The sequence below is a fragment of the Phalacrocorax carbo genome, chromosome 1 (assembly GCF_963921805.1).
Source record: "Phalacrocorax carbo chromosome 1, bPhaCar2.1, whole genome shotgun sequence".
In the NCBI taxonomy this organism is placed as follows: Eukaryota; Metazoa; Chordata; class Aves; order Suliformes; family Phalacrocoracidae; genus Phalacrocorax; species Phalacrocorax carbo.
In genome coordinates this window covers 61,115,829-61,139,269 of record NC_087513.1, presented here as the reverse complement: position 1 = coordinate 61,139,269, position 23,441 = coordinate 61,115,829, and the positions used below count along the sequence as shown (strand labels likewise).

General features: G+C 39.6%; 1 protein-coding gene across 3 annotated transcripts in view; it reads left to right on the top strand.

Moving 5' to 3' along the window:
* Positions 1-2,721: 2,721 nt before the first annotated feature.
* The window catches only part of WASHC4 (WASH complex subunit 4), a 42,654-nt gene continuing 21,934 nt past the window's right edge, over positions 2,722-23,441 (top strand). The window contains exons 1-15 of one of the 3 annotated variants that reach the window (XM_064455963.1): positions 2,722-2,956; positions 6,740-6,879; positions 7,987-8,040; positions 8,147-8,212; positions 8,391-8,436; positions 10,834-10,901; positions 13,915-13,997; positions 15,053-15,095; positions 15,615-15,718; positions 16,320-16,440; positions 17,961-18,084; positions 18,195-18,322; positions 19,033-19,193; positions 21,032-21,158; positions 22,498-22,623. In XM_064455963.1, the coding sequence (XP_064312033.1) occupies positions 2,896-2,956; positions 6,740-6,879; positions 7,987-8,040; positions 8,147-8,212; positions 8,391-8,436; positions 10,834-10,901; positions 13,915-13,997; positions 15,053-15,095; positions 15,615-15,718; positions 16,320-16,440; positions 17,961-18,084; positions 18,195-18,322; positions 19,033-19,193; positions 21,032-21,158; positions 22,498-22,623 (1,452 nt within the window). In that variant the 5' untranslated portion in view covers positions 2,722-2,895. The remainder of the gene's footprint in view (positions 2,957-6,739; positions 6,880-7,986; positions 8,041-8,146; positions 8,213-8,390; positions 8,437-10,833; positions 10,902-13,914; positions 13,998-15,052; positions 15,096-15,614; positions 15,719-16,319; positions 16,441-17,960; positions 18,085-18,194; positions 18,323-19,032; positions 19,194-21,031; positions 21,159-22,497; positions 22,624-23,441) is intronic. The other 2 variants (XM_064455971.1, XM_064455955.1) reach the window with 2 other exon arrangements.

Below are 23,441 nucleotides of genomic sequence, written 5' to 3'. Positions count from 1 at the left end.
TACCTTTCTGGTACTCAAGTGTAACAAGTAATTTCAGCTAGAACATATTTATGTTCACATTTCACTCAGTTCATGTGAAAGTCCAATATGAAATTTTACTTTCATGATCATCTTGGTCTGGCCAAATTATTGATTTCTCAACTATGCCTGTGTTCAGGAATATTCAGCTTACCAAAAATCACTATGTTGAACAAAGTCTAGACTTTCCTGACTGATGTATTATCTGAAGATACTAACAGATATTTGAGCAATCTTAGAAACTTCCTATAAGCTTGTACCAAATGAAAGCTTCCTGGTACAAACGGAAGCCATGAATGTCACCCAACTCTCAGAAACGATGCTTATAAAATATCAATAATTTCACATAAGCAAACAGCATAAAGCCATTCACTGATAAGACAGCACAGAAAACTTATCAATCAAAGCTGAGCTAGATTTGCTGTCACTAAAACAGTCAGCTTCAAGATAAAGTCTAAATCAGATTTTCAGAGGAAGTAGAAATCCTAGCAATCTCTAGAATCGACCTAAATAACTTCAGCGTAAGCAACAAAACACTGCCACCTAGTGAGCCAAAGGAAAAGCCAGTGATAAGTCATTTAAATAACTGCATCATGAATGGCAGCATAAAATTTAACCGGTATACTTACTTGAGTCTAATCGTGGTTTTTTTTCAGTTACAGAGCCTCCTGCTCCTCTTTTAAAAACGCACTATTTCAATATATTTTCTTTTAAAATAATTTGCCTTTTCCATATTCAAAATAACAGTTACGTCAGCTTATGCTGTGGGGACCATGGTGCACTCTTCAGTGTGGCCATTGTTTAGACTAACCAGTTGGGTTACCTTGCACGCAGTTTTGACGATCTCACAACCTTGCAATAACCAACCCTACAGTATTTCACTCTTTACAGATTCAGTGGGGAAGGGAGGGCCCCACCAAGTCCTTGTTCTACAAGTTTCTCTCTTGTGCCGTCCTGCAGAATTTAAGGACACGTTTTTCGGAGACTGATAACAAAAAGCCTGGTGTCTACTTTTTAAGCAGTCTGAAAGCCTCTGCTTATGCGCAGTCTTCCATAACTTAAAGAAACAGTATTTGTTTCAAAGAAAGCATATATGGCTTGTAAAGAAAAGTTTTCTATTGCTTTGTTTTGTTTTTCAAAACTGGAAGACATACCTTGGCTTTGAATAAATGTATAGCAGCCCTAATGAGTTCAACGAAAGCTGCATCTGCATGGGTGCAGACAGAATGCAATCCTTAAAGTCTAGCATAAATTGTGGTTTCATTTTGTGTGATACTTACATCTCCTTAGAGATACTTGTGCTCACTGCCAGCCGTCAACATCCTGCACAATTAAATTTCTGGGGACTTAAAAACCCAGATAGGAACATTGTAAATTTGCACAGAAGCCAATGAGCAGAGGAGAGATATTTACATTATGAGAATTTGACAACATTTACCAAAGCAGAGTTCTCTCCCTTAAAAAAAAAAAGTTATTCCAAACGTTGTTTATGTCGTTTCACACAAAACTAAACTTGATCTCTTCTTTCCCAGACCGAGGTCGGTCTCTTAGAATACACTTTAAATATGTACAAACTCTTCCAAAAATAAACCTGCCAACCAGAGCTTTCTTCCCTAGAAACTTTTAAAATCAATAGATTCCAAAGGATGGATTCCTGTTAATCAGAAAACAATTACACTGCGTGCTATTTTCCGACCTGCTGCATTACAGAGTCAGGTTTTATGGATGATCCTGCACTTACTGATACATCTCTCACTGGAGCTGCTATTTTTATTGCTCTTTCCCCACTGAAATTGCTGATGCTTCTGGTGACAGTGCTTTTGAAGCCAATTCCTTTTCTGCTGATGCTACAGATTCTGCTGAAGTTATTGCTGTGGCCATTGCTAATGGCCCTGCTACTTCTCTTGCACTCCTAGTGCTAGAAGTACTTCTATTTTTATTCTCGATAATACACCCACCATGGCCCTGAAAAAAAACAGTGACTGACGGCATGCAGGTAAGTACCTCATGGCTCTGTGTGACAACAAACGACAGTGACATGATGAGATGCCCCCACTGCAGCAGCCGCCCCCTGCAGCTGTCCCTGAGCTCCAGACCCCTCCCAGAGCTGGGGTAGTTCCTCCCACCGCTCCCTTCCCCCACCATCAGCGCGGGGAAGGGCTAGGGGGGGTGTGTGTGTCACGCTACCGCCTGTACCCGGCAGGGTGTCACCTCAGCAGCGTGACAGAGGCGTGGAACCGGTGCGAGCGGGGCTGGGGCCCCGTACACCGCGGGGAACACCGAACAGCTCCCAAAGCCCCCGCAGCCCGGAGCCAGGCCCCGCCTCACCGGGACGACCATCTCACAGACCGCGGGGAGGGTCGGAGTGAAGCGGTGGGAGAGAGAGGCCTCCCCCGCCCCACCGCACCTCCGAGGCGCCGTTGCCCGCTCCGGAGGGGCCTCGGCACCGCCACCCTCTCCTCCCGCACGGCGGGGCCGCAGCGCGGCGCCTGCCCGCTGCCCCCTCCGCCATTCCTCGGCTTCACCCCTCCGACCTCCGCCGTGAGGCGGGCGCTTGGCGGAGGCGCGGCCGACACTTGCGAACCGGCCCGCCGAGCCGTGAGGGAGCCGACGGCCGGGAGCCGCGCAGGGCAGGCGGGGCCTGGCGGGCCGGCATCGGCTCAGGGGCGCAAGTGGCGGGGCGGGGGGGTGGATGGTGTGCGACGGCTGTCCTAGTGGGGGCGCCGCGCCCCGCCCCGCCGCCGCCGCCGCCTCCCGGAGCCCAGCACCCCCCTCCGCCTCCATTTCCCAGAGTGCGGCGCGGCAGCGGGGCAGGAAGTCTCGTGTGCCTGAGTCAGGGGAGGACGGGGGAGCCGCTGCCGGGCGCTGGTGGCGGCCATGGCGCTGGAGACCCTCTCCCCGGACTGGGAGTTTGACCGCCTCGACGACGGCTCGCAGAGTGAGGGCGTGCGGAGGGCGGGGCGGGAGGGGGCGAGCGGGGCTGCGGCGGGAACCGCCACAGGGTTCGGGGGGGTGGGGGGGGGGCGCGGGATGAGGAGACCCCGGTCCCCTCCCGGCCCCCTCCCGGCTTCTCTCGCCGCTGCACCCCCGCTGGGAACCGCAGGGCGGGAGGAGGAGGCGGCAGCCGCGGCGGCTGGGCGAGGTGACCCTCCCCAGCTCCCCTCACGGACCTTGCCCCGTGCCGGGAGCCCGGCGCTCGCCGCGCCCCTTCCCCCGCCGCCAGCCCGGCGCTGCGCCTCCCCCGGCCAGGCCCCCGGGGGTGGGCTGGCGCCGTGGCCTTTCTTCCTCCCGCCGCCCTCTCCGTAGTTGTCGGAGGTTGTTTGGGGTGGAAGAGTGGCTTTTCCAACCCTTCATCCTCTGCCCGCCCTGGGGAGCCGCCTCCAGTGCTCCCGGGGCGGCAGGGAGGGGGCTGGCAGGCTTGCCGGACTCTCTTTTCTTGCGCGACGCGGGCAGGAAGAGATGCTTGTCGTGGGAATCGTGTTTTCTTCCTTCCCCATCATTTCTCATGGCTCACAGATTTTTGCCGTTGCTTCCTCAGCGAGAGAAGTCATGCAGGGAGAAGTTAGTTGTACGCAGCTTCTGCTGGTGAAGGCTTTCTGGCGTGGAGTTGGGCAGCCGCTTGCGGTTTCACCTTTAAAAATAATGAAATGAGACCTTGTGATGCTTCAGTCTTTGACAGTGGGTTTGCGTGCACGTCAAAATCCACGTTTTTCTCAGCCTGTGGAGGTGACCTACTTTCTAAACAGGGAGTGTATATGGTTGTCACACTGTAAATTGAGCTCTGCCAAATGAATTACACCAGGTGCTGCTGTGAAAATATGTCACTCATGGACCAACTGTTTCACATACAGTGTTATCCCAAGGGATGATGCTGTTTATGCCATATTCACTTAATCTGGATATCAGTGGAAACTGAAGCTGTCCTGAGCTGAGGTTTTTACCAATTCTCGGTCCACGGAATGGAAAATATAGCTTTTACTCAAAACGCCAGATCTCCACTAGTTTGATCGTGACATGAAGTCCCACTGGGAGAACTTCACATGGCATAATATGCTCCAGTGCCACCATCTTGACGATGCACAAACAGGCTGATCTTCTGTTGAGAACAACGTACAACATTCTCCTAGAAAAAAGCCAAAGAAAAATCCTGTGACTTGAAAAACACTTTCTGTTGTTGTTGTCTACTTCCACTTTGTACCTATATCGCTAACCTTTAGCAATTATAATGTTCTCAACTGAGGACAGAAGATACTAAGTAAGCCTCGTTTGTTGCATCTCTGTCCTAGATATTTGTGGACATAGCACTTGCAAATCCTGCTATGGCAATAAATCCATTGAATATAGATACTGCTGATTTTATGGAAGAAGATAAGATTAAGTTTGGGGATCTGTACTGCTGAGGAGATCTCTCTCATTGTTCCGATTCTAATGATTTCATTTTATCACCTGAGAAGAAACTAAATCAAAGTTTATGGTAAACAGATTATACCTTGTGAAGTATGTCTGCTGCTTTGAAGAAAAGGAAAATATCTGCTTTCTGTGATTTCTTTTTCTTCATGTGAGACAGTTTACTTAGGAAAATTTTTCAGGATCTTAAAAACCTTCCCCCATCTCCTAGTATTTTTTTTTTATCAGTTCAACCCTGCCTATCTCTGGCTAGCTAATAGCGTTCACTCGCTTATCTCTCTAAAATAGTGATAAATTATTCACACCTGTTTCTTATTTTATATATGATCAGTGCAAGGCGGCAAACTGATGGCTATCAATAGTTACATATTCGGAAGGAAATATTTAATACCAGTTTTGCTGAGCTATAGCATTGTTCAAATCCCTCATTTGGCTGCTGGAAAGGTGACAGTTTGTGGGTCTCTAGCAGAGTGCTGCTGTGAGATTTTGTTTGAGAAATGCTGCCTGTTTTGTAGGGAATCAATTTGAACAGCAGTGCCAATTTCCTGTTCTTGTATGACTTGGAAGCTTCTTCTGTTCTTCCCCAAAAGCCCAAATATCTCTGTCAGTTCCTCTGCTCTTAGTTTGTCTTTTATGCGAAGGAAGAAGATGGCATTGGGGGAATACTGCAGCATATCTCTATAATAACGTCTCCATACTCCAAATTTTCTAGCAGTAAAGCACCGAAGCTGACATGGCGGCTAGTTAAACTCTGTTCTGCAAGGTTCTGCATCCATCAGTGTTTTACTGGTTTTCTGCACTGTCCTTCCAGAAGATGCAGTGGAAGAAATCTGAAAGATGAGATGAATGTGATGGGATAGAATAATATGATGATAGAACTCGAGGGCTGCACATCAGTGTCTGGAGTGCATGCTGCTGATGGAGAGGTTTTTGTTCGCTTGCTTCTCATCCGTTTGCATGAAATTCAGTCTCCTTATTTTGACAGTGCCTGTGTGCTGTCTAGACTTGCCGGTACAGGTAGAACCCAATGGCAGTAATGCAGAATGTAGTGGGGGAGAGTTTACCATGCTTCTTGGATTAGGCTTTGCAGTCCCTGTGCGCTTACAGTTGATGTTGCTGCTGGCTTCAGAGTAATACCTTAGGATTAGTTCAGGACTTCACTGCAGTCATTTTTCCTTCTCAGTTCCAACCTTCCTATGCATAGTCCTTCTCACCTTTTCCTTATTAATTTGTCCATATTCATTCCTCCCCTTTTGCCTGGTGCAGTGTCTCAGTCAAATATTTTCTTTCTCCCAAAAAAAGTCTAAGTGATAATTGATTCAGCAGTGCTCTCCCACTGAAGTAGCCATCAATTACCATTTGGCTCAGTTACTGGCAACGTGGATGAGAGAGAGGTTAAACATGCAGAATAGAAGAATATAAGTTTTTTAACTTTCTAGAGCAGCCTACTTGCTGAAATGTGAAAAGGGCACATACAAAGTTACGTGAGAATTGAATTCTTGTTTAGGGAAAGTTCAGCTGTTCAGCTGACTTACATTCTCTAACTTTTTTTTAGGTAATCCTGTTTTCAACAAATAAAAGATCACAAGCTAATAGATTTGTTATCTAATTATGGGGAAGGCACTTAAGTCTTCACATGAAAAAGGATTGTACTTCCTTACTGAACATAAAAGCCTTGAGCTGTAATCATTCACTCTGGAGTTCAGACTGTGCAACCAAGTACTTAATTTGGGGGAGGAGGGTTGTGTGTCTTAATGTGGGAAGAAAGATCAGGGTAGAGTGATTGAAACTTTTGTGGACCAGTTTTCTGTCTTTAGGCTTTAGAGAGAGTGGAAGGTGGATTGCTACTAATATAATTGCAGCTCAGGCCTGGGTGATTGATTAGACCCGTTGCCTCAAAGTTCTGCTATAATTGCCGATGTCCTGGTTCAGCCGTAGACGATTTCTACGGTCATTTCTTTGTTCAACATCTTGATGTGATTGTTAGGTTTTTTTTAAGATCTTAGGTTGAAAACATAGATAAATTTTAGAAGTAATTTTCTGCAAACCTCTTAGATGTTTCTTTAAGTAGTATTAAGTAGTATTAAGTAGTATTTGGATTTCTTTTAAACTGACACTGAGCTGTATGATTGGTTTTATACAAATAAGAACTTTGTATTAAAGATGCAGTTGTGTTAAGAGAAAATGCTGCAGCAAAATGAAAAGTACAGTCCTACAGGCTAAACAGCAACAGATTAAATATTTTTAATAAATTTTTTGATATTGCAGTTTACTGAACAGTCTATAAAACTGTACCAATGTTATCAATTCTCAGAAATTCATGCTGAAGTGCAGTTGAAGAATTATGGAAAATTTCTTGAGGAATATACATCTCAGCTGAAGAGAATTGAAGATGCTTTGGATGACTCTGTTGGAGATGTTTGGGACTTCAGTCTTGATCCCATTGCATTAAAGGTCTTCATCTATTTAACATGCATTGCAACTGTTATTCTCCTAGTTCCTCGTTCCCTTCAAAACCTGAGAAGTAAAAGCTTGAATCATTTGTGCTCTTAAAATTTTGACTTTGGGTTTGAGAAACCTATCCAATACTATTTTAATTACCAAGTAATTAATAAATGGGTGTATATCGTAAGAGAAGATGTTTTCATATTCTTCTTCTCCAGTCTTCTGGATACTAGTGGAAGTTAAGAGACTTTACAGGTCTTTATGTGTTGGGGAGTGTAATTCCAGCAAACTTCTTCCCTGTGGGTGTTGGTGATTTTTATCTGAGGGTTGGAGTTCCAGAAGAGCTCACTAATACTTGTTTAACCACAGAGTGAACTCTGTGTATGTTACAGATGTGTTTTGACCTAATGGCCTTGGTACAGTATTTTCTGTCCTCCAGAGATGGCTGTTTCCTTTGTCATGAGTTCTCTGTCTTCTGTGGAACATTGTTGGTTTTTTTTTTCTCTTCAGTGAATTTGCAGACATCATTTAAAAATGCTTTTGTTACCATATGGAACTTGTCTGTGCAGAAGATGCACTCATAAGTAATCATCTGTCTGAGTAATTTGAATAAATTATGTGTAGGGCCAGCACAGTGCTGGATGTATATAAACTGGTCAATATTGTGGCTGACTTCAGTAGAAAGCATCAGTGCCTGCATACAGATATATACTATGCATCCTATTTCCTGCATTTGGGATTCTTAATTCATGTTTTAGGTTTCCTGAGCTGTTTTACCTATGTACACCACAATGACCATGCTTTTGCTTTCCATGTTTTGTAAGTGAATTGTTGTAAATGCTATATAGTATAGCTAGTTATTTGCCTTTCTGCCTAGAGTGAAAGGAAACCTCTTTCTATGTAGATGTGAAGAGCAAAGGTTTCCTGCAGCATAGGTGGCCTGTAATGTGCAATATTTGCTCTTCTATTACAGACCTTATTTGAGATTAAACTAGGGGGGGAAGTTACTTAGCTAGTTGGATAACTGTATTTTTGATCAATATTTTCTAAAGTTGTTTGTTTGTTTTTGTTTTGTGGTTTCATTTTGTCTGTTTGTTTGTTTCTTTTTAATTTTAGCTTTTGCCATATGAACAGTCCTCCCTCCTGGAGCTCATAAAGACAGAAAACAAGGTAAGAGATTCATGATTAAAAAAAAAAGTTATTTTAGCCAAAACAAAACTCTTTATACGTGAATCTTATTTGTAATCTGTGTGGTTTTTTCCCCCTTTGAGTCTAGGTCCTAAACAAAGTAATAACTGTGTATGCTGCCCTTTGCTGTGAAATCAAGAAGTTAAAATATGAGGTAAATTCAGCTGTCTTTTTTTATTACTGTATATGAAAATGTTTGCAGACTGGCAAGCTGATATATAAATTTATTCTTTAGCAGTAAAGAAACAAGGTATAATGTCTAAATAACTTTTATAGCATGATTACATACATATATCCTATTTATTAAAAAACATTTCTGCTTTTGTTGTTAGGCAGAAACTAAATTTTATAATGGCCTCTTGTTTTATGGAGAAGGAGGTAAGTAGCTCCCTTTACTGTAAAAGTTTGTAGTTTTACGTTACTGTTTCAGGCTATGTTAAATGTCACAGTAACTAATTTTATAATACAGATACATGCTTTCTCCGTGTCTTTGATGAACACCAAGTAATGGGCTTTGAGGTTATAGGTATATATGTTAGTGTCTTGTAACGCTTGTGAGTTAGCTTAAGATAACTAAGATTTATGTGCTACTTTAACAGGAAGTTTTGTTGGAGCCTTAGTTACATGGGAAGTAGGGAGTATGGATTGCTGAGGTTGTATTTAATGTACAACATATAGAAACCTAAGCTTATATACTGCAGTAGCTGTTTTTCAAAGTATGGCATTGAAAACCTGTTTTTCACATGTAAACTCACCCTGAACCAACTTATTTCCTACTGGGACTAGACTTTTACATTGGTTGTAATAAAACAATAAATCTGTAATTCAATTGTAATAAAATAATGAAACCATTAATAAATAACTTGGACCAAGTCCTGCCTACTTATGCAATCGTAGTTGTTCCAAGAGAAGTTGCAGTGTGTTAATGTCATCTGCCCTTCAAGTGCAGGTGACAGTACTTGTACTACTGTTTAGACCATGACATCATACAGGGACATAAGTGATAGTAAGTCAATTCAGTTGACAAATCATGAGACCCTGCTTTGGGTGAAAGCTGCTTTTTGTCTTGGAGTTAAACTGGTAACTCCTCTAAAGGGTTGGTCTTCAGCTTCTACCTTAAAAGGTGCTAGTCTGGGAATAAGCACAAATCTCGGTCCTGAGGACTGAATATATTAATGAGTTGATATGGAGACATATCACCTAACTTTGTTTTCTATTTCAGAAATTTGAGAGAAAGGGAAACGTAGTAAAAAGGGCGGCTTTTAAAGCTTTTCAAGAGGCTTGACTGTGACAGAAGTATTGGGGAACGTGAAATCTTTGCGATAGGGACTATTTATCTTTAAGTGCTATATAAGATGACTGTTGTGGTTCAGTTAAGGAAGATGAAAAGGTGGTTTTGTTTTGGTTTTTTTTTGTAGCAGAATTTCACTCCTTATCAGACATGGTTTCAGATACCTTAAGAGAAAATTATATGCTGCCAAAATGATACTAGGAAATCCTTCAAAATTCCTCCATGCCTCTAACATGAAAAAAGTCAGACTGTTGCAGATTAACATATTACAGAAGCTATTTGTTCCTCATGGGTGTTCTGCAGGGAAAGCTTGAGAATGGCAGGAGCTGAGAGGTCAGACTTCAGTGGGTTAGGTGGGGATGCAGAAATTATGTTCTCCGCTTCTCTATCCCTCCTTGTAGCATCTACTTTAGTAACAGCAAGCTTGCTTACTTAGAATAGCTGGCAAAGTTACTGGCTCAAGGGTGGTTGAAATTTAAACAAATAATGTGCTGGCCTTTTCCTTCTGCATAAAGAAACACTTTTTTTTCATCTTGTCCTTGGAGTGGCTAGGACTAGTCTAGGAACTTTAAACAGTTGGATTGGTTTTTGTGGGGCATACACTAAACAGAGTAAAGGTTACATAAAATGTGTAAAGGAGAAGTATGCAATAGGTAGAATCTTGTCCCAGAGCTCCATCTTGCAGAAGTATGGAGACTACTTTAGTCTCTGGTGACTGCTCTAAAATAACATATTTTATGAAGCAGTAAGACCTGCATTTCTTATGCAGGTAAAGTTGCAATTGTAAGCCATTTTTGCTCAGAGTGGCTGAATAGAAAAATCTCAAGTCTAGAGTGTTAATCTGTCATCACATTAAAAAGACTGTGTTTTGTGAGGTAGTATTGCAACTGCTCCAGCTGATGAAGCGATTTGGCATTGGCGATGTAATAATTTTATTGCATAGTGTCCTGTTGGTGTACTGTGTCATACAGGTAATGCCTTGAAGCTATGGTGATGAGCTGGTGCTTTTGTGCAGGATGTTATGCAGGAAAAAGAAAACCAGTTTATTGAGGAAATTGTATGCTATGCAGCTTTTTCTTTTGATTAATGATGTAGTATATTCTTTCCATAAATAACTACCAAAGATGCTCCTGCAATATAAATACCTCGTGCTTTCATACAAACTTTTTAAAATGTGAACTTTTATATTAAAATACATAATATATATGCCTCTCAAGAATTATGTTTCGTATTCTTTATTTTCTTTCAGGTGATGGAGACTTTTTTCATGCTTTATGTCTAACTTTCAAACAGTGTAATTTTTAATGAGACTTTAAAAATAAGTCTAGCTTAGGATAGCAAAATTAAGTTTTTACGGTTCCATCAGTATGCTTATCATAGTGCACTCCACTTGTATGACAAACAAATGGCTTGGAGGGCAAGCTCCAATGTTAACAGATCTAACACCGGCTTTTGAAAGTAGTGACAAATGTTTGTCTTTCAAGCCACAGATTCCAGCATGGTGGAGGGAGATTGCCAAATACAGATGGGAAGATTTGTTTCTTTTTTGCAGGTAGAGTATGTTTTGATTTTTTTTTTTGTTGACAACAATTATACTCTTAATTTTACTTGCAAAGTGTATTTAACAGCCTGCAGTATCCTGCTTGCATCTTGCTGAAAGGCATTGCAGTCAGTTGATACATTACTATGTTTTGCCTGCAGACCTGTCACAGCCAGCTGACATATCACACATTGGTTTGGTTTTTTTTTAACTTGTCTAAAAGTCTGGAAGTCTAATGACAGAAGGAATTAGAGTTTGTGTAATCATTGTTCAAAGAAATTAGAATTTACTTAAGAAAATTTCAGAAGAGAAGATTCATTTGATGGTAAAGTTAAAGATATCTATTCTTATGGCTTTGATTAGCAAGTTTTAATTTTTACTGAATATTGGAAATGGATTGTTTATATGTCTTTTTTTTTTTAAGCTGATAAAGCAAAATTAAAACATGTACCTGGAAAAAATTTGCTTGTGCCTCACAAACTTTTAATACTCATTTCTTATAGTTGTTGCTTGCTTGTTATCAGGGTCCTTTGCATGAAAACAGGATCTGTGTTTCATCTGAGGATTTCCTGTGCTCTTGGGTTTCAGTCCACTGTGGAGGTTTATCTTCAGTATAGTTTAAGTGACTGTCCTGTTCCCAAAAATGTTTCTATTTTTATGCAATATTGCTTGTAATGAAATCCCTACATTGAAGCAGAGAATATACAGGAAGCTTCCAGAGTGTTTAAACAAATTCTAGTTTAACCAAGGTTAAAATTCCTGATCTTGCTGTATACTAGCATGGCAGTAGTAATTTACCAAGTCATAACAGGTTGAATGATATAGGAATTTGTTCCTCGACCTGTTTATCATGTCCAAGTGCAGTTAGTTGTTATGGTATCTTGGTGGGTTTTTTTCCCCAGTTTTTAAGGTTTTTGTGTTGTCAACTTTGTTGGCATCTTCTTTCATGCTCTTATTTCTTTCCAAGCAGATGTTTGAGACTTTTTAGTGGTTCTGAAATGGGTCTACTGTACACTTGTGTTTTTTTCCCAGATTTTTTTCCTACCACAATGCTCTGTCCAGGTGGAAGTTCAGAGCAGGGTGACTGCCTGTCTGAATACATGTGCATGGCAAACCTACTCTGTAGAACAAGTTTATGTTTGTTTATGGTGCATATGCTGATGTGTATATTTATAGGGTAAACACTACACAAAAGTATAGCAGTATTTCTTGTGACCCCTCTTTGTATGCGTGCTGTGATGGCTTGCTGATTGCTGAGCAATTTGGGAAAGAATGGAGATGCAGGATGTTGCCCCAAAGTGAAGGTTACTGCGCAGCCAGGAGTGTGTTGCTTTGGGTAAAGCTATGAGGAAAACCTTTTCCTTATTGAGTTTGTTCTTTTTCAACTGTTGTGTTCCCCTAAATCCACTCAGTAGCAGTCTGTATCCATAGACTGGGAAATGCCGTTCTGGTCAACGTTTACAAGCATATCCCCAATGGTGGTGTGAAAATATGAATGAAGATGACGAAAGTGGTGAAATGTTGCTTTCATGGAGCTAATGCCCATGTATTGGTTTATTGGCTCTTCTGAGATCAGGATTTCTTGATGAACTAGATGCAATAGCTTCAAATTTGCTATGTCAAAATGTTTTTAAAAAATTATCAAAATAATGCTCTGAAACACTAGTTAGGTATTCTTGATCCTGCAGAAGATAGTGTATTTGAAGAAATCTGATAAAACTATATCTATATTATGCATTTAGTAATATGCACATGCTGTTAAATTGGACTATTTCCTGGAAGTTCTAAAATGGCAGCTGGTGCCCCTTCCCCATGAAACATGATCTCGGTTGTCTATTAATCCCATTCCTCCGGAATCTGTTGGTTTATTTCAGCTGCATTTGATAGAGCAATACAAGTAGAAGTAATGACACTTCTGTGTTTTGTGAAAACTGGTGACTAATAGAAGACAGAAGCCCAAATAAGATCTATTTTTGATGGAGAGGAAGACAGAATTCAGCTGGCAGCCAGTCTTCTGGCAGGAGCAGGAAGCCTGGCTGGTTAGCCAGCGTGGGCTGTCTGCTACGAAGCCATCTGTGCGCTGACTGGCTAGACTCATCCCATGCTGACTTTTCCCTGATGGGATTATCAGGTGCATTAATGAGCAAATATTGCAGTTAAGGGAAACTCAGATTTATTTATCCTGTTGTTCAAGGAATGCCTTGTTAAAATCCATTATAGAAATTAAGTTAGTCTTTTATGTGTTCAGAGTTGACCTGTTCTGACTTATTTTGTACTACATAACTGAGGTTAAGTTCTGCTTTAGTCAAACATACCTCTCAGAGACATTGTCTTGTTTTTGTTCTTTTTTTTTTTTTTTTGAAAGCAGTAAAGCAGTATCCTCTGGCTACTCACTCTTACAGTAGGTACAGGATTATGTGTTAACTTCTAATTTGAATTCATCTATCACCAGCTCCCAGAATGTGGTTCTTGAATCTAGTAGGAAAACACACCACCTTTACTGTCAGGGATATTCTCTCTTAAGGTACTTGGGCACTGTTGTCAAGTTGCTTCTTACTGTCTTTGATAAATTGAACTCTTGAAAACTTTTACAGCAAGGTATTTAAAGCACATTGAACCCATGATGGTGACTCTTCTCTGTACCTTCTTTAAAGAACCAATACCCTTTCTAAAATGTGGTCCTTGGTATCAATTCTGGTATTTTAGTATCTAGATTGGCAAAGATATATGCAAGTGTGAAATAATTTCTTTTTTCATTTTCTTTGTGTGCAAAGTCAATAGTGGTCCCTTGATAGCTCAATTTATACTGGGAGCTTGTGTTCAGTAAGTTCTTAGCTTAGTCCCAGATCCTTTTTTGGAGCTGTGTTACTAGGATGTTTTCCATCCTGTTGTAGGTCTGTCCACTGACTTGGATTAGGAATGTGGTTGGAGCTTGGGCTACAAGTTCAGTGCTTTAGAAGTAATGACAACTTGTATACCAGGAGGGTCTCGACATATGTATGCATTTTATTTTCTTGTATTTCAGGAGCTGTCTTGCTTTGTTACCCGATGTTATGAAGTGGTGGTGAATGTAGTACATCAGTTGGCTGTTCTCTATACCAGCAACAAGTAATTATTCCCTAAAATGCTATACTGTTTTAATGTAGTTAAACAAATATATAAAATATGAATGTTCTGCCTAAGGCATGGTCATTTTTGGAATACTGTTTGGGGATACGGAGAGTGATTTGCTGTGCAAGTTTGGGCTTCATAAGCCATTATGAAAGTTTGATTTAGTTTCAGAAAAGGCTGTGCTTTTATATAATGGGATGCAAGAATTTTAATTTTGCCATTTTTGATATAATTGATGCTTCAGAGGCACTTAGTTTTTATGGTTAACAGATTGTCTTATTACTCTTTCATGCTTGCTCTGAGAGATTCCTTCTGTTGGCTGATACAGTGGATGCCAGTAGTTCAGAAGCTTAAAAATCAGAGTGGTTCCACAGTCTGTTTTAAATATGTGAATCTTGGTATATATTCCTCGCAGAATAGCCATGGTTTTAACACCTGAAGTTGAGCTTAGTGTAAGGGCTGTTGGGTTTAGCTCCTCTGAAAACTCTGAGGAGAGTTTAGCTCTGAACAGAATTGTTGGGTTTAGCTCTGAATATAACTGCAAGGCTTTTTTTTTTTCTCTTCCCCCACCCCGATAGAATAGCATCATTCTTCTCAGTTTTACTTGTTGTTTTCATTTTTGTCTTACATTGTAGCACAAGGTAGACTTTTCTGTATAGTGCTGAATGAACTAAGGCTGGATGTATAGCTCAGACTGGCTTGATTAAATATGTGATTTTGTACTTTTGGGCCACAAGGCTGTATGTATCAAGGCTACTTGCTGTTAGCATAATTGAATTGGGAATTGCTGATATTCTTCTGCACTGAATGCAATCAGTGGTTTGAACCAGTCATGTGGTGTGTATTCAGAAATGCAATATTAAATGTAATCATAGCACACACATTCACAGTGTATTCTTCTGATCAGTTTTTGAGAATTCGTTTGTTTTCTGAAGTAACTGTTAATGAAGAAAAACGTACCCCAAGAAACAAAGAATGCACCGTGATATAGAGTTGATAAATATGCTCTGTTCTAAGGATGAAAAAGGCATTAAAATATTTGTTGTTTACAGGAATGCACCTAAAATTATAGAGACGTCTGGAGTTCATTTTCAGGTGGGAATGACTTGAAGTCCATTTTGCGTATGTTAATATGTGTGTGTCTTGATCATTAATCCTGAAAAAAGCAGCAAGAAGGTAAATTTCAAGAATAACTTTCTATCTGGAATCTCCTTTAAAGGTTTTATTTTGTTAATCAGCTTTTTCTGGCCTTTATGCGGAAAGGGCTGGTATCTCCATGTCTGTAATAGTCTAGTTTTCTTAGCTGAAAAGTGTTTGCATGCTCCCTTATTGTGTGCAGTATGTGCTTCTGCATGTAGACAATTTTGAAAATCCTACTTTCAATGTCAAATCGGATCAGTGAACTTAAAGCTGTGCTTGTACACAAACTGATGTTCCTTGTGTCACTACAAGAAATACTATATTTTTAAGCCACCAAACCAAGAAATACCCAGTCTAACTCTCTGATACCTTCTTGGCTGATAATGTATTAAAAGGAACTGGAATTTTCTGTGCCACATATGACTGTAATAAATTTTTCAATAACTGCAGTCCTTTTCTTTTTGTTTTAAACAGGCAATGTACGAGCATCTGGGAGAGTTGCTCGCAGTCTTAATCACTCTTGATGAAATAATTGACAATCATGCCACTCTGAAAGATCACTGGACCATGTATAAGAGGTGTGTGTCTCTCAAGGTGAAACATACTCCCACAACATAAAAGATAAAAGCATGTGTGTGCATTTTCGTTCCAAGAAAGTCAGTGTGGGAGCGTGGGTTTTGGTAGCCCTGAGAGTTTTCCAGAAACTTCGGTGAAAAGCAGGGCTAAGTTCCCACTTTGTTCCTCTGTCAGCACCAATGAGTGTTTGAAGTGCTGAATGTTACACTTGCAACACGTGGTAAACATCTTGACAGAGTTATGGCTGATGGGGTTTAAAACACATTCAATAAGAAATCTAATATTGCACAGCTCGAATGACTGATCATGGGGACGGACATACAGATTTAAGTAGGAACACTATCTTAAGTAGAAGCTGAAGAGTTGACAATTATAAAGGTAGTCTATTTCATTGAAAACCTGAATAAATGGGAGTTATTAAAATGCAAATGGATTATACAGACCTAGTGGGTTGTTTTTTGTTTTTGTTTTTTTTTATTTTGGAGTTGCTGCTGGGCACAGATGTGAGCAGTTAAGATCTATTATCAAAATAGTACAGGATATGATAAAACTCTTAATGTGTTTTAATTGTGGTGTGTGTGTGTGTTCCATACCTCCTTACAGGCTGCTAAAATCTGTCCATCACAACCCATCTAAGTTTGGGATTCAGGAAGATAAACTGAAGCCATTTGAAAAGCTGCTGTTAAAACTGGAATGCCAGTTGCTTGATGGAATGATATTTCAGGTAATTAAATTAATGTTCCCCAGTATGATAGGGGAAACGATTACATTAAAGCAATGCTCTTTTCAGAATGTTTTGTTTGTTTTTATTTTGATTTGTTCTGGGTACAGTGATGTGTGAATTTGGCTCTTGCATCTGTGCATGGAAAAACAAAAAGGCTCTATTGTAAGATCCTTCCTTGCTCTTCTCATGGGCTAGAACTGTGCTGGGCTTTGAATGGTAGCAGTTAACGCTTACTGTTTTGCAGAATTAAAGAAATGCAGACAACTTGGCATTAAGACTGTGTTATTATAAGGGAGTCTGTTTTTCACCAGAAATTTTAATATTGGTCAGGCTTATATAACATAGGTCCTCTTTATTTTAGCTGCAGGTTGAAGTCTACTCAGTCATCTTTACGTATTTTCAAGTGTGCCCTCTTGTTACATATTTTGTCTCATTTTAGCTGTCATGGGGTACCACTTCAGTGGCTTATACCCCCGAAATATGCAAGTGTACAGGTGGATAAGAAGGATTATTACTTTTTGAATACAGTTAACTTAAATGCGTTCATACAAGAAGTCATCTTTTTTTAGAAAAGTGTGTATTTGAGACACTGAAATCTGATGTTGTGGTGTAGGAGGCAGAGGATAGTGTGGCAGAACGTGGTCACAGCAGAGTCAACTGAACAGGACTGTTGCTTAGTTCTTACTGTTACATCTTAAATGGCATAGGGAAGAAGGTTTTGTTCTGTAAAAGCCTCCAAAATGGAAATTGTAAATAAATAATTAGACACAATCTGGCTTATTCTTTTAAAGGACATTGCTACCAGCGATCTGTTTTTCACCTGTATTTCTCTAATGCTGCTTTAGTACAAAGACTTCATTGTATGTTTGAGACATCAGTAGGATTTGTCTCATTTGTTCAAGATGTTTCCCTTGCAGTCCTGCCAACCCCCCTTCCTGACAAAAATACATGAAAAAATTTCTTAAATACAGTTCCGTTAAAGACTTTTCTAATATATTTAGAAAATCTGAAGTGTCTCTCCGGTGTTTTGTTGTGGTTTTTGTTGTTTTTTTTTAACCCTTGTTTGGGTTTTAGTAAATTTTTTTTTTAAACAGTCACTAGTGGTGTGTGTGGGGTTATGCTACAAGCTCATGAACCACATGCTACAAGTGACTTGTATGATAATTTTTTTTAGTTAATGAACAGTTAGTAACATATTATAATGTAATAATACAAATTCGCATCTAGTTTCTTACCGCTAGCACATCATGTGATTTCTTTAAAAATGCCACTTAACAGAATTCTTAAATAAAAAGCTTTTTTGAATGTTTAGGTATAAGAGAGGTTTTTAATGTTTTCTGTTATACTAAATAATTTAAGTATACTTAAAATTGTATATTGTGAAGTCTAAGACTTAACTTCAGGTTAGTGCTACATAACATAAATCAGTGTGCTCTTGCAGTATTCTTTTCTTGCAAAATCAGTGTTTTATTAAGGTTCAAAATTCATTGCATTATTATTTTTGTATCCTTTTTGTTCAGGCCTGTATAGAGCAACAATTTGATTCTGTAAATGGTGGAGTGTCAGTGGCGAAGAACAGCACATTTGCTGAAGAATTTGCGTATACTCTTCGCACAACTTTTGCAAATGTTGAAGCCAAACTTGGTAATGCAAGCTCACGATTGTCCTGCCAGCTTCACTGTTTCTAAAATTGTTTGTATTGTTTGTCTGGGAGTAGACTTCAGAAAAGGATTTTTTTGTGTGTATTTCTGTAGGTGAGCCTTCAGAAATTGACCAGAGAGATAAATATGTGGGCATCTGTGGCCTCTTTGTACTGCATTTTCAGATTTTTCGGACCGTAGACAAGAAATTTTACAAGTCATTGTTGGATGTCTGTAAAAAGGTGAATGCTTTATTCTTTTGTCAATAAGTAAGAGGGGGAAAAAAGTCTTCAGTAATGAAGTAGATAATTTTCTTAGTTGTATAGCATTGCAAAGATTTGGGAAAATAAAACATAAAATTTACCAAAAGAAGTCATAAAGCAGAATCAAGATTTTTCTACTTTTTATAATTTCTTCCACCACCCCCCATTTTCTTCTTAAGATGCTCCAAAACCCCCCAAAACCTGCCCACTCGCTTAGCAGCAAGGTAAAATAATTTGAAATTACCATTAAAATATTTCTTCTCAAGCTTAATGTTGCACTGAGGACAAAAAAATTATCTGAGTTATTAGTATTATGGGACTGAATAAATGCTTTGGGCTTTGACCTTGGCTATAAATATGTGTCTTGAAAGACATCTAAGTCCAGAGATGATTGGATCTTTTGCATATGAGATGGTATTAAGGAATTATTAAATTCTCTAATACTGTGTAGAATGACTGAGAGCGATAATAATTTTGCCTGTGGTGTCCTTAGTGTACTTCTAGGAGAGAAACCTTTTTTAATGTGAACATAATACTTTGTAGAAGCTAGTTATGCAGAAATAAATGGAATTGTGTGTTATGGTTCAAAAGAGGGCGTAAGAAGCGTGCACGGTGGCATAGTATTTGTTGTAGTTACTTATGTTTACTGCTACTTTTAGTACTCTTTCCCTCCTTTTTCCGCCCCCCAGGTACCAGCCATCACATTAACGGCTAACATTATCTGGTTTGCTGACAACTTTCTGATTCAGAAGATACCAGCTGCTGCCAAACTTCTGGACAAGAAAAGTATTCATACAGTTAAAATGCAAAGGGAGAGCTTTCTACAGCAGAAGGCACAGTCACTTACCAAGTATGCTTCCTAAATACCGCTTCATGATGATGGTTGGCAAACAGTTTGTAAACACGTGGGTTTTTTCATTCGGTGTGCCAGCATGTTGCGTAGTGTTGCTCAGTGGTGTTGAACAACTTTTCTATTTCACTGCAGCAATATGTGTGTGTGAGTGTTGCTGAAAATTTTTGGTCAAAACAAAACTGTCTTCATGTCCTGCTTTCAGAAAAATGTGTATTATGTCACCAAAACATCAAAGTTCCTGGCAGTTCTAAATATTTGATTGTTTCTGTTATTTCTAATTCCATACTGTCAACTTCCATTTTTTAATATAGCATCTAGTAACCTGAGCAGCTCTGTTTTCTGTTAGGGCTCTCTGCTTTCTGTGTGTTTAGTCACTAGTAGGCTTATACTGTGTTTTCCTCTGCTTGGTGATGATACTTTCTTTGCATACATTTCTTTCTTCATGACTCTTACAGTTGCTTGTTTAATGGTCTCTGAAATTATCTATATTTGAAAAGACTGTTGTCCTCTGCACGTAGTTTGCAGGTCGCTCCTCCAAGTGCTTTCTAAAATACTTTTAAAGATGAGTTGGAATTTTTTTTTAATTGTCTGTCTTACATACAAGTGTGCTGCACTGCACAGGGAGATAACGGGGCTAAGATTTCTGTTTATGTTGCAGACCAAAACAAGACTGTGGAAAATGGGTTCTGTGGAATAGAAGTAAAAACTTGGATTTTGCAGACTGTCTTCCAACCCTGTGTACAAGCTGGCATAACTGGGTTGGAGGGGAGGAGGGAAAAGCAACTCCATGTCTGCGTGATCCTATGGCAGATTATTTTCATTTTCACTCCTGCCCTGTTCCTGTTTCAATCCACCTCCTCCTGGTTTATGACCTATATCCACAGGAAGAGTTAAGAGCTCTGACTGAATTCCTTCCTGTACTTCAATTCCTGGGTGGAGCGTAATTGCACTGCTGCTTTGCGTTTGGTCTTGAGCAGTGGTACAAGTCATGCCTTGCAGCTCTTAAGATTAAGAAAAGGTTGAAGAAAGATCTCAGTGTTCATGGACGTCTTGAGGATACTTGTAATACAATGCAGATTTTACATCTGCTGATTGAATTCTGACAGTAACTTTTTCTTGCCTTTTTACAAGTTCTTGCATTGCCTTAGATATAATTGGACTGTAGCCTTAAATATGAGTATTCTTGAAAGTATAGGGTATTTTATGTCATAATCAAGGACCTGAATACATTCCTGCTGTAACTGCTATAATAAGTAGTATTGCAGTGTCACAGTTCTGTAGCATGGAATAAATAAAAGTTTTATATGTGAACTCTATTTAAACATTTAATTACAACTAGTGTAATCCAGGCAGATTAACTTCTGGAGAATTATGTTATTTAAGAGCAGTCTAGTTTGGAATTAATGTAAAGATAAGTTTTATTTATTTTTTTATATATATACATTAAAAACAAATTCAAACTTGGAGGAAAAAACTTAAGTGTAGGGCTTTTCTAGTAGTGTTTAAAAGCATTTTCTAGCAATTTTATTTACTTTTTTTAACTTAAAGAAGTGTAATATATGTAATGCCAAGAAGGCCATTTGTTCTCTTGAAAGATATGATTTTGACTTTTTGGGGTATGTTTGTACAGATATAATTGGCAGACTAATCCTTACCAATACAGAATTAAAATGTAAATGAGTATGAGGTTTCGATACTTTTGGGAATGGAGAGTTATTGCTTTGGGGACTGAAGATTTAATATATTTCCCTTGGAAGAATTTAAGCTTTGGAAAGAGAAAAGAAAAACCTCATACTCTTCTTATTTGAAGTAAGCAACGCTTTTTGTTTCTTCAGAGATATGCAGTCATATTATGTTTTTGTGAGCTCGTGGATGACAAAAATGGAGTCTATCTTGTCGAAGGAGCAACGCAAGGATAAGTTTGCAGAAGATCTTTCTAACCGCTGCAATGTCTTCATCCAGGTGCGCAGTCTCTTAATTTGGTGATACAGCAAATGATGCAGCAAAGTGATGTTTTGGTGCAGGTGGTTGAACATAAAAAGAAATCACAGAGGTTCTGTGATCATCAGAGTGTTATTTTACAATGTGGGGATTCTTCTAAAAATTTAAATGCCCAGTAGATACTCTTTTAAATAAATCTGTAGAAGGTACTTCCGTAAGGTGTGTGGGGAAAGCGAATCTGACTAAAATATTCCGTGGCTAAAATTTTGAATTTTTGTCTTGACTTAGGAAATCAAGAAAGCTTCGTTTCCTCTGTAGTAAAGGTTTTGGGTTGTTTCCTTTTGAGTCAGTCATGAGGTACACAAGTTGGACTGATCCAGTGTCTTAATTTAGTTTTATTTAGCATAGTGCATACTTCCGGTAAAGGTTTTGTGTTGTTTCATTGTGCTTTGCCTAGTGATGGTACTTTGCAAGAATCTTACTACGTTCCGAGGCAGCTGGTTTTCTTTTGGCCTACTAACAGCATGTAGTCTTAATGTAAGATGCATCTTATTTCTGAATTTATTTTTTGCTACTTTTGATATGTATCTATCTGCCTAACAGAAATCTGATGAGAATAGGTGCGTGATAGAAGCGTGATAGAAGCATGATCCTGAATCTTCCATATCTAAAGACACACATGTACTAGGATCTGAGGTTTTTATATCTGAATTATTTGCAGTGGACTTACATAAATCTTGCTCTGTAGCAAACTGAGATTCCTAGACCGCTTGCTGTCTTTCCTGGACTCTCTGTTTTTACTGGTATTCAACTTATTACAAAGAAAAAGTAGCAACATTTTTGTCATACCGTATGTAATCAACATGGTATTTAAAAGGTTAGCACAGATTGATTTAGTAATTGGGTTTTTATTGTGGGATGGACGGGCCTATTTAGACAGTGTAGAACTGTGTAAATACTGTCAGTGTATTTATTCCACAGAATCTGAAAGTTTTTGGTTTTTTGTGATAGGCTGTTTTTTGGGGGGATGGGAGTTGTTTGGTGGGTCGGTTTACAATAGATTTGAAATTATTAGAATTTCGATGCTGTGCAGTTAATTCACTGACCTATGTTTAATTTAAATACCTCTAGAAGAGGTTAATGATCTGACGACTTGTAGGCAGTTTCATAATGTCTGCCTAATAAAAGGGTCTCATTCAGGTTTGGGACCTCTGGCTTATTAGGTGGGGTGGTAGGTTCTCTAGTGTGAAAAGGCAAAAGTTAGTTCTGTCATGTATGAAAGAAAACAGAGGATCTATCTGATGGATATGTTGTGAAAAAATCTTTTTTTTTTTTCTTCCCTTTAATCATCTATTTTTAGGGTTTTCTTTATGCATACAGTCTTAGCACCATCATTAAAACTACAATGAATCTCTACATGTCAATGCAAAAACCTATGACCAAAACCTCGGTGAAAGCTCTATGCAGACTTGTAGAACTTCTGAAGGTAGGTCACTAGATGAAAACTGATCAAACATCACATATGAAACCCCCCCACCCCCAAAAAAACCCCAAACTCCGCATGTTTTTGCACATCATCTTGTTCAAGACTGGATCTGGTTAGAACAGGAGATCTGGGAGGCTAGAATTGATTTAACTTCTAACCACCTTCCTTAGTTAGTATCACAGAATGATTGACGTTGGAAGGGACCTGTGGAGGTCATCTAGTCCAACCTCCCCCTGTTCAAGCATGGCATGGCCTCCTAGAGCTGGTTGCCCAGGACCCTGACCAGATGACTTTTGAATATCTTGAAGGATGGAGACTTCACAACCTCCCTGGGCAATCAGCCTGTGCCAGCACTCAAGTCACCCTCACAGCAAGGAAGTGTTTCCTGATGTTCAGAGGGAAGCTTCTGTGTTTCAGTTAGCGCCCACTTGCCCATTGTCCTGTCGCTGGCCACCACTGAAAAGAGCTTGGCTCTGTTTTCTTTGCATCCTCCCTTCAGGTATTTATATACATTGATAAGATTGCCCCCTGTCTCCAAGCCTTCTCTTCTCCAGGCTGAACTGTCCTAGCACTCTCAGCCTTTCCTCTTGTGAGATGCTCCAGTTGCTTAATTATCTTTGTGGCCCTTGGCTGGACTCTCTACAGTGTGTCCATGTCTCTCTTGTACTGAGGAGCCCAGAACTGGACCCAGCACTCCAGGGTGGCCTTACTAGTGTTGAGTAGAGGGGAAGGATCACCTCCATTGACCTGCTGGCAATACTTTGTTGAATGCAGCCAGAGATACCATTAGCCTTCTTTGTGGCAAGGGCATGCTGCTG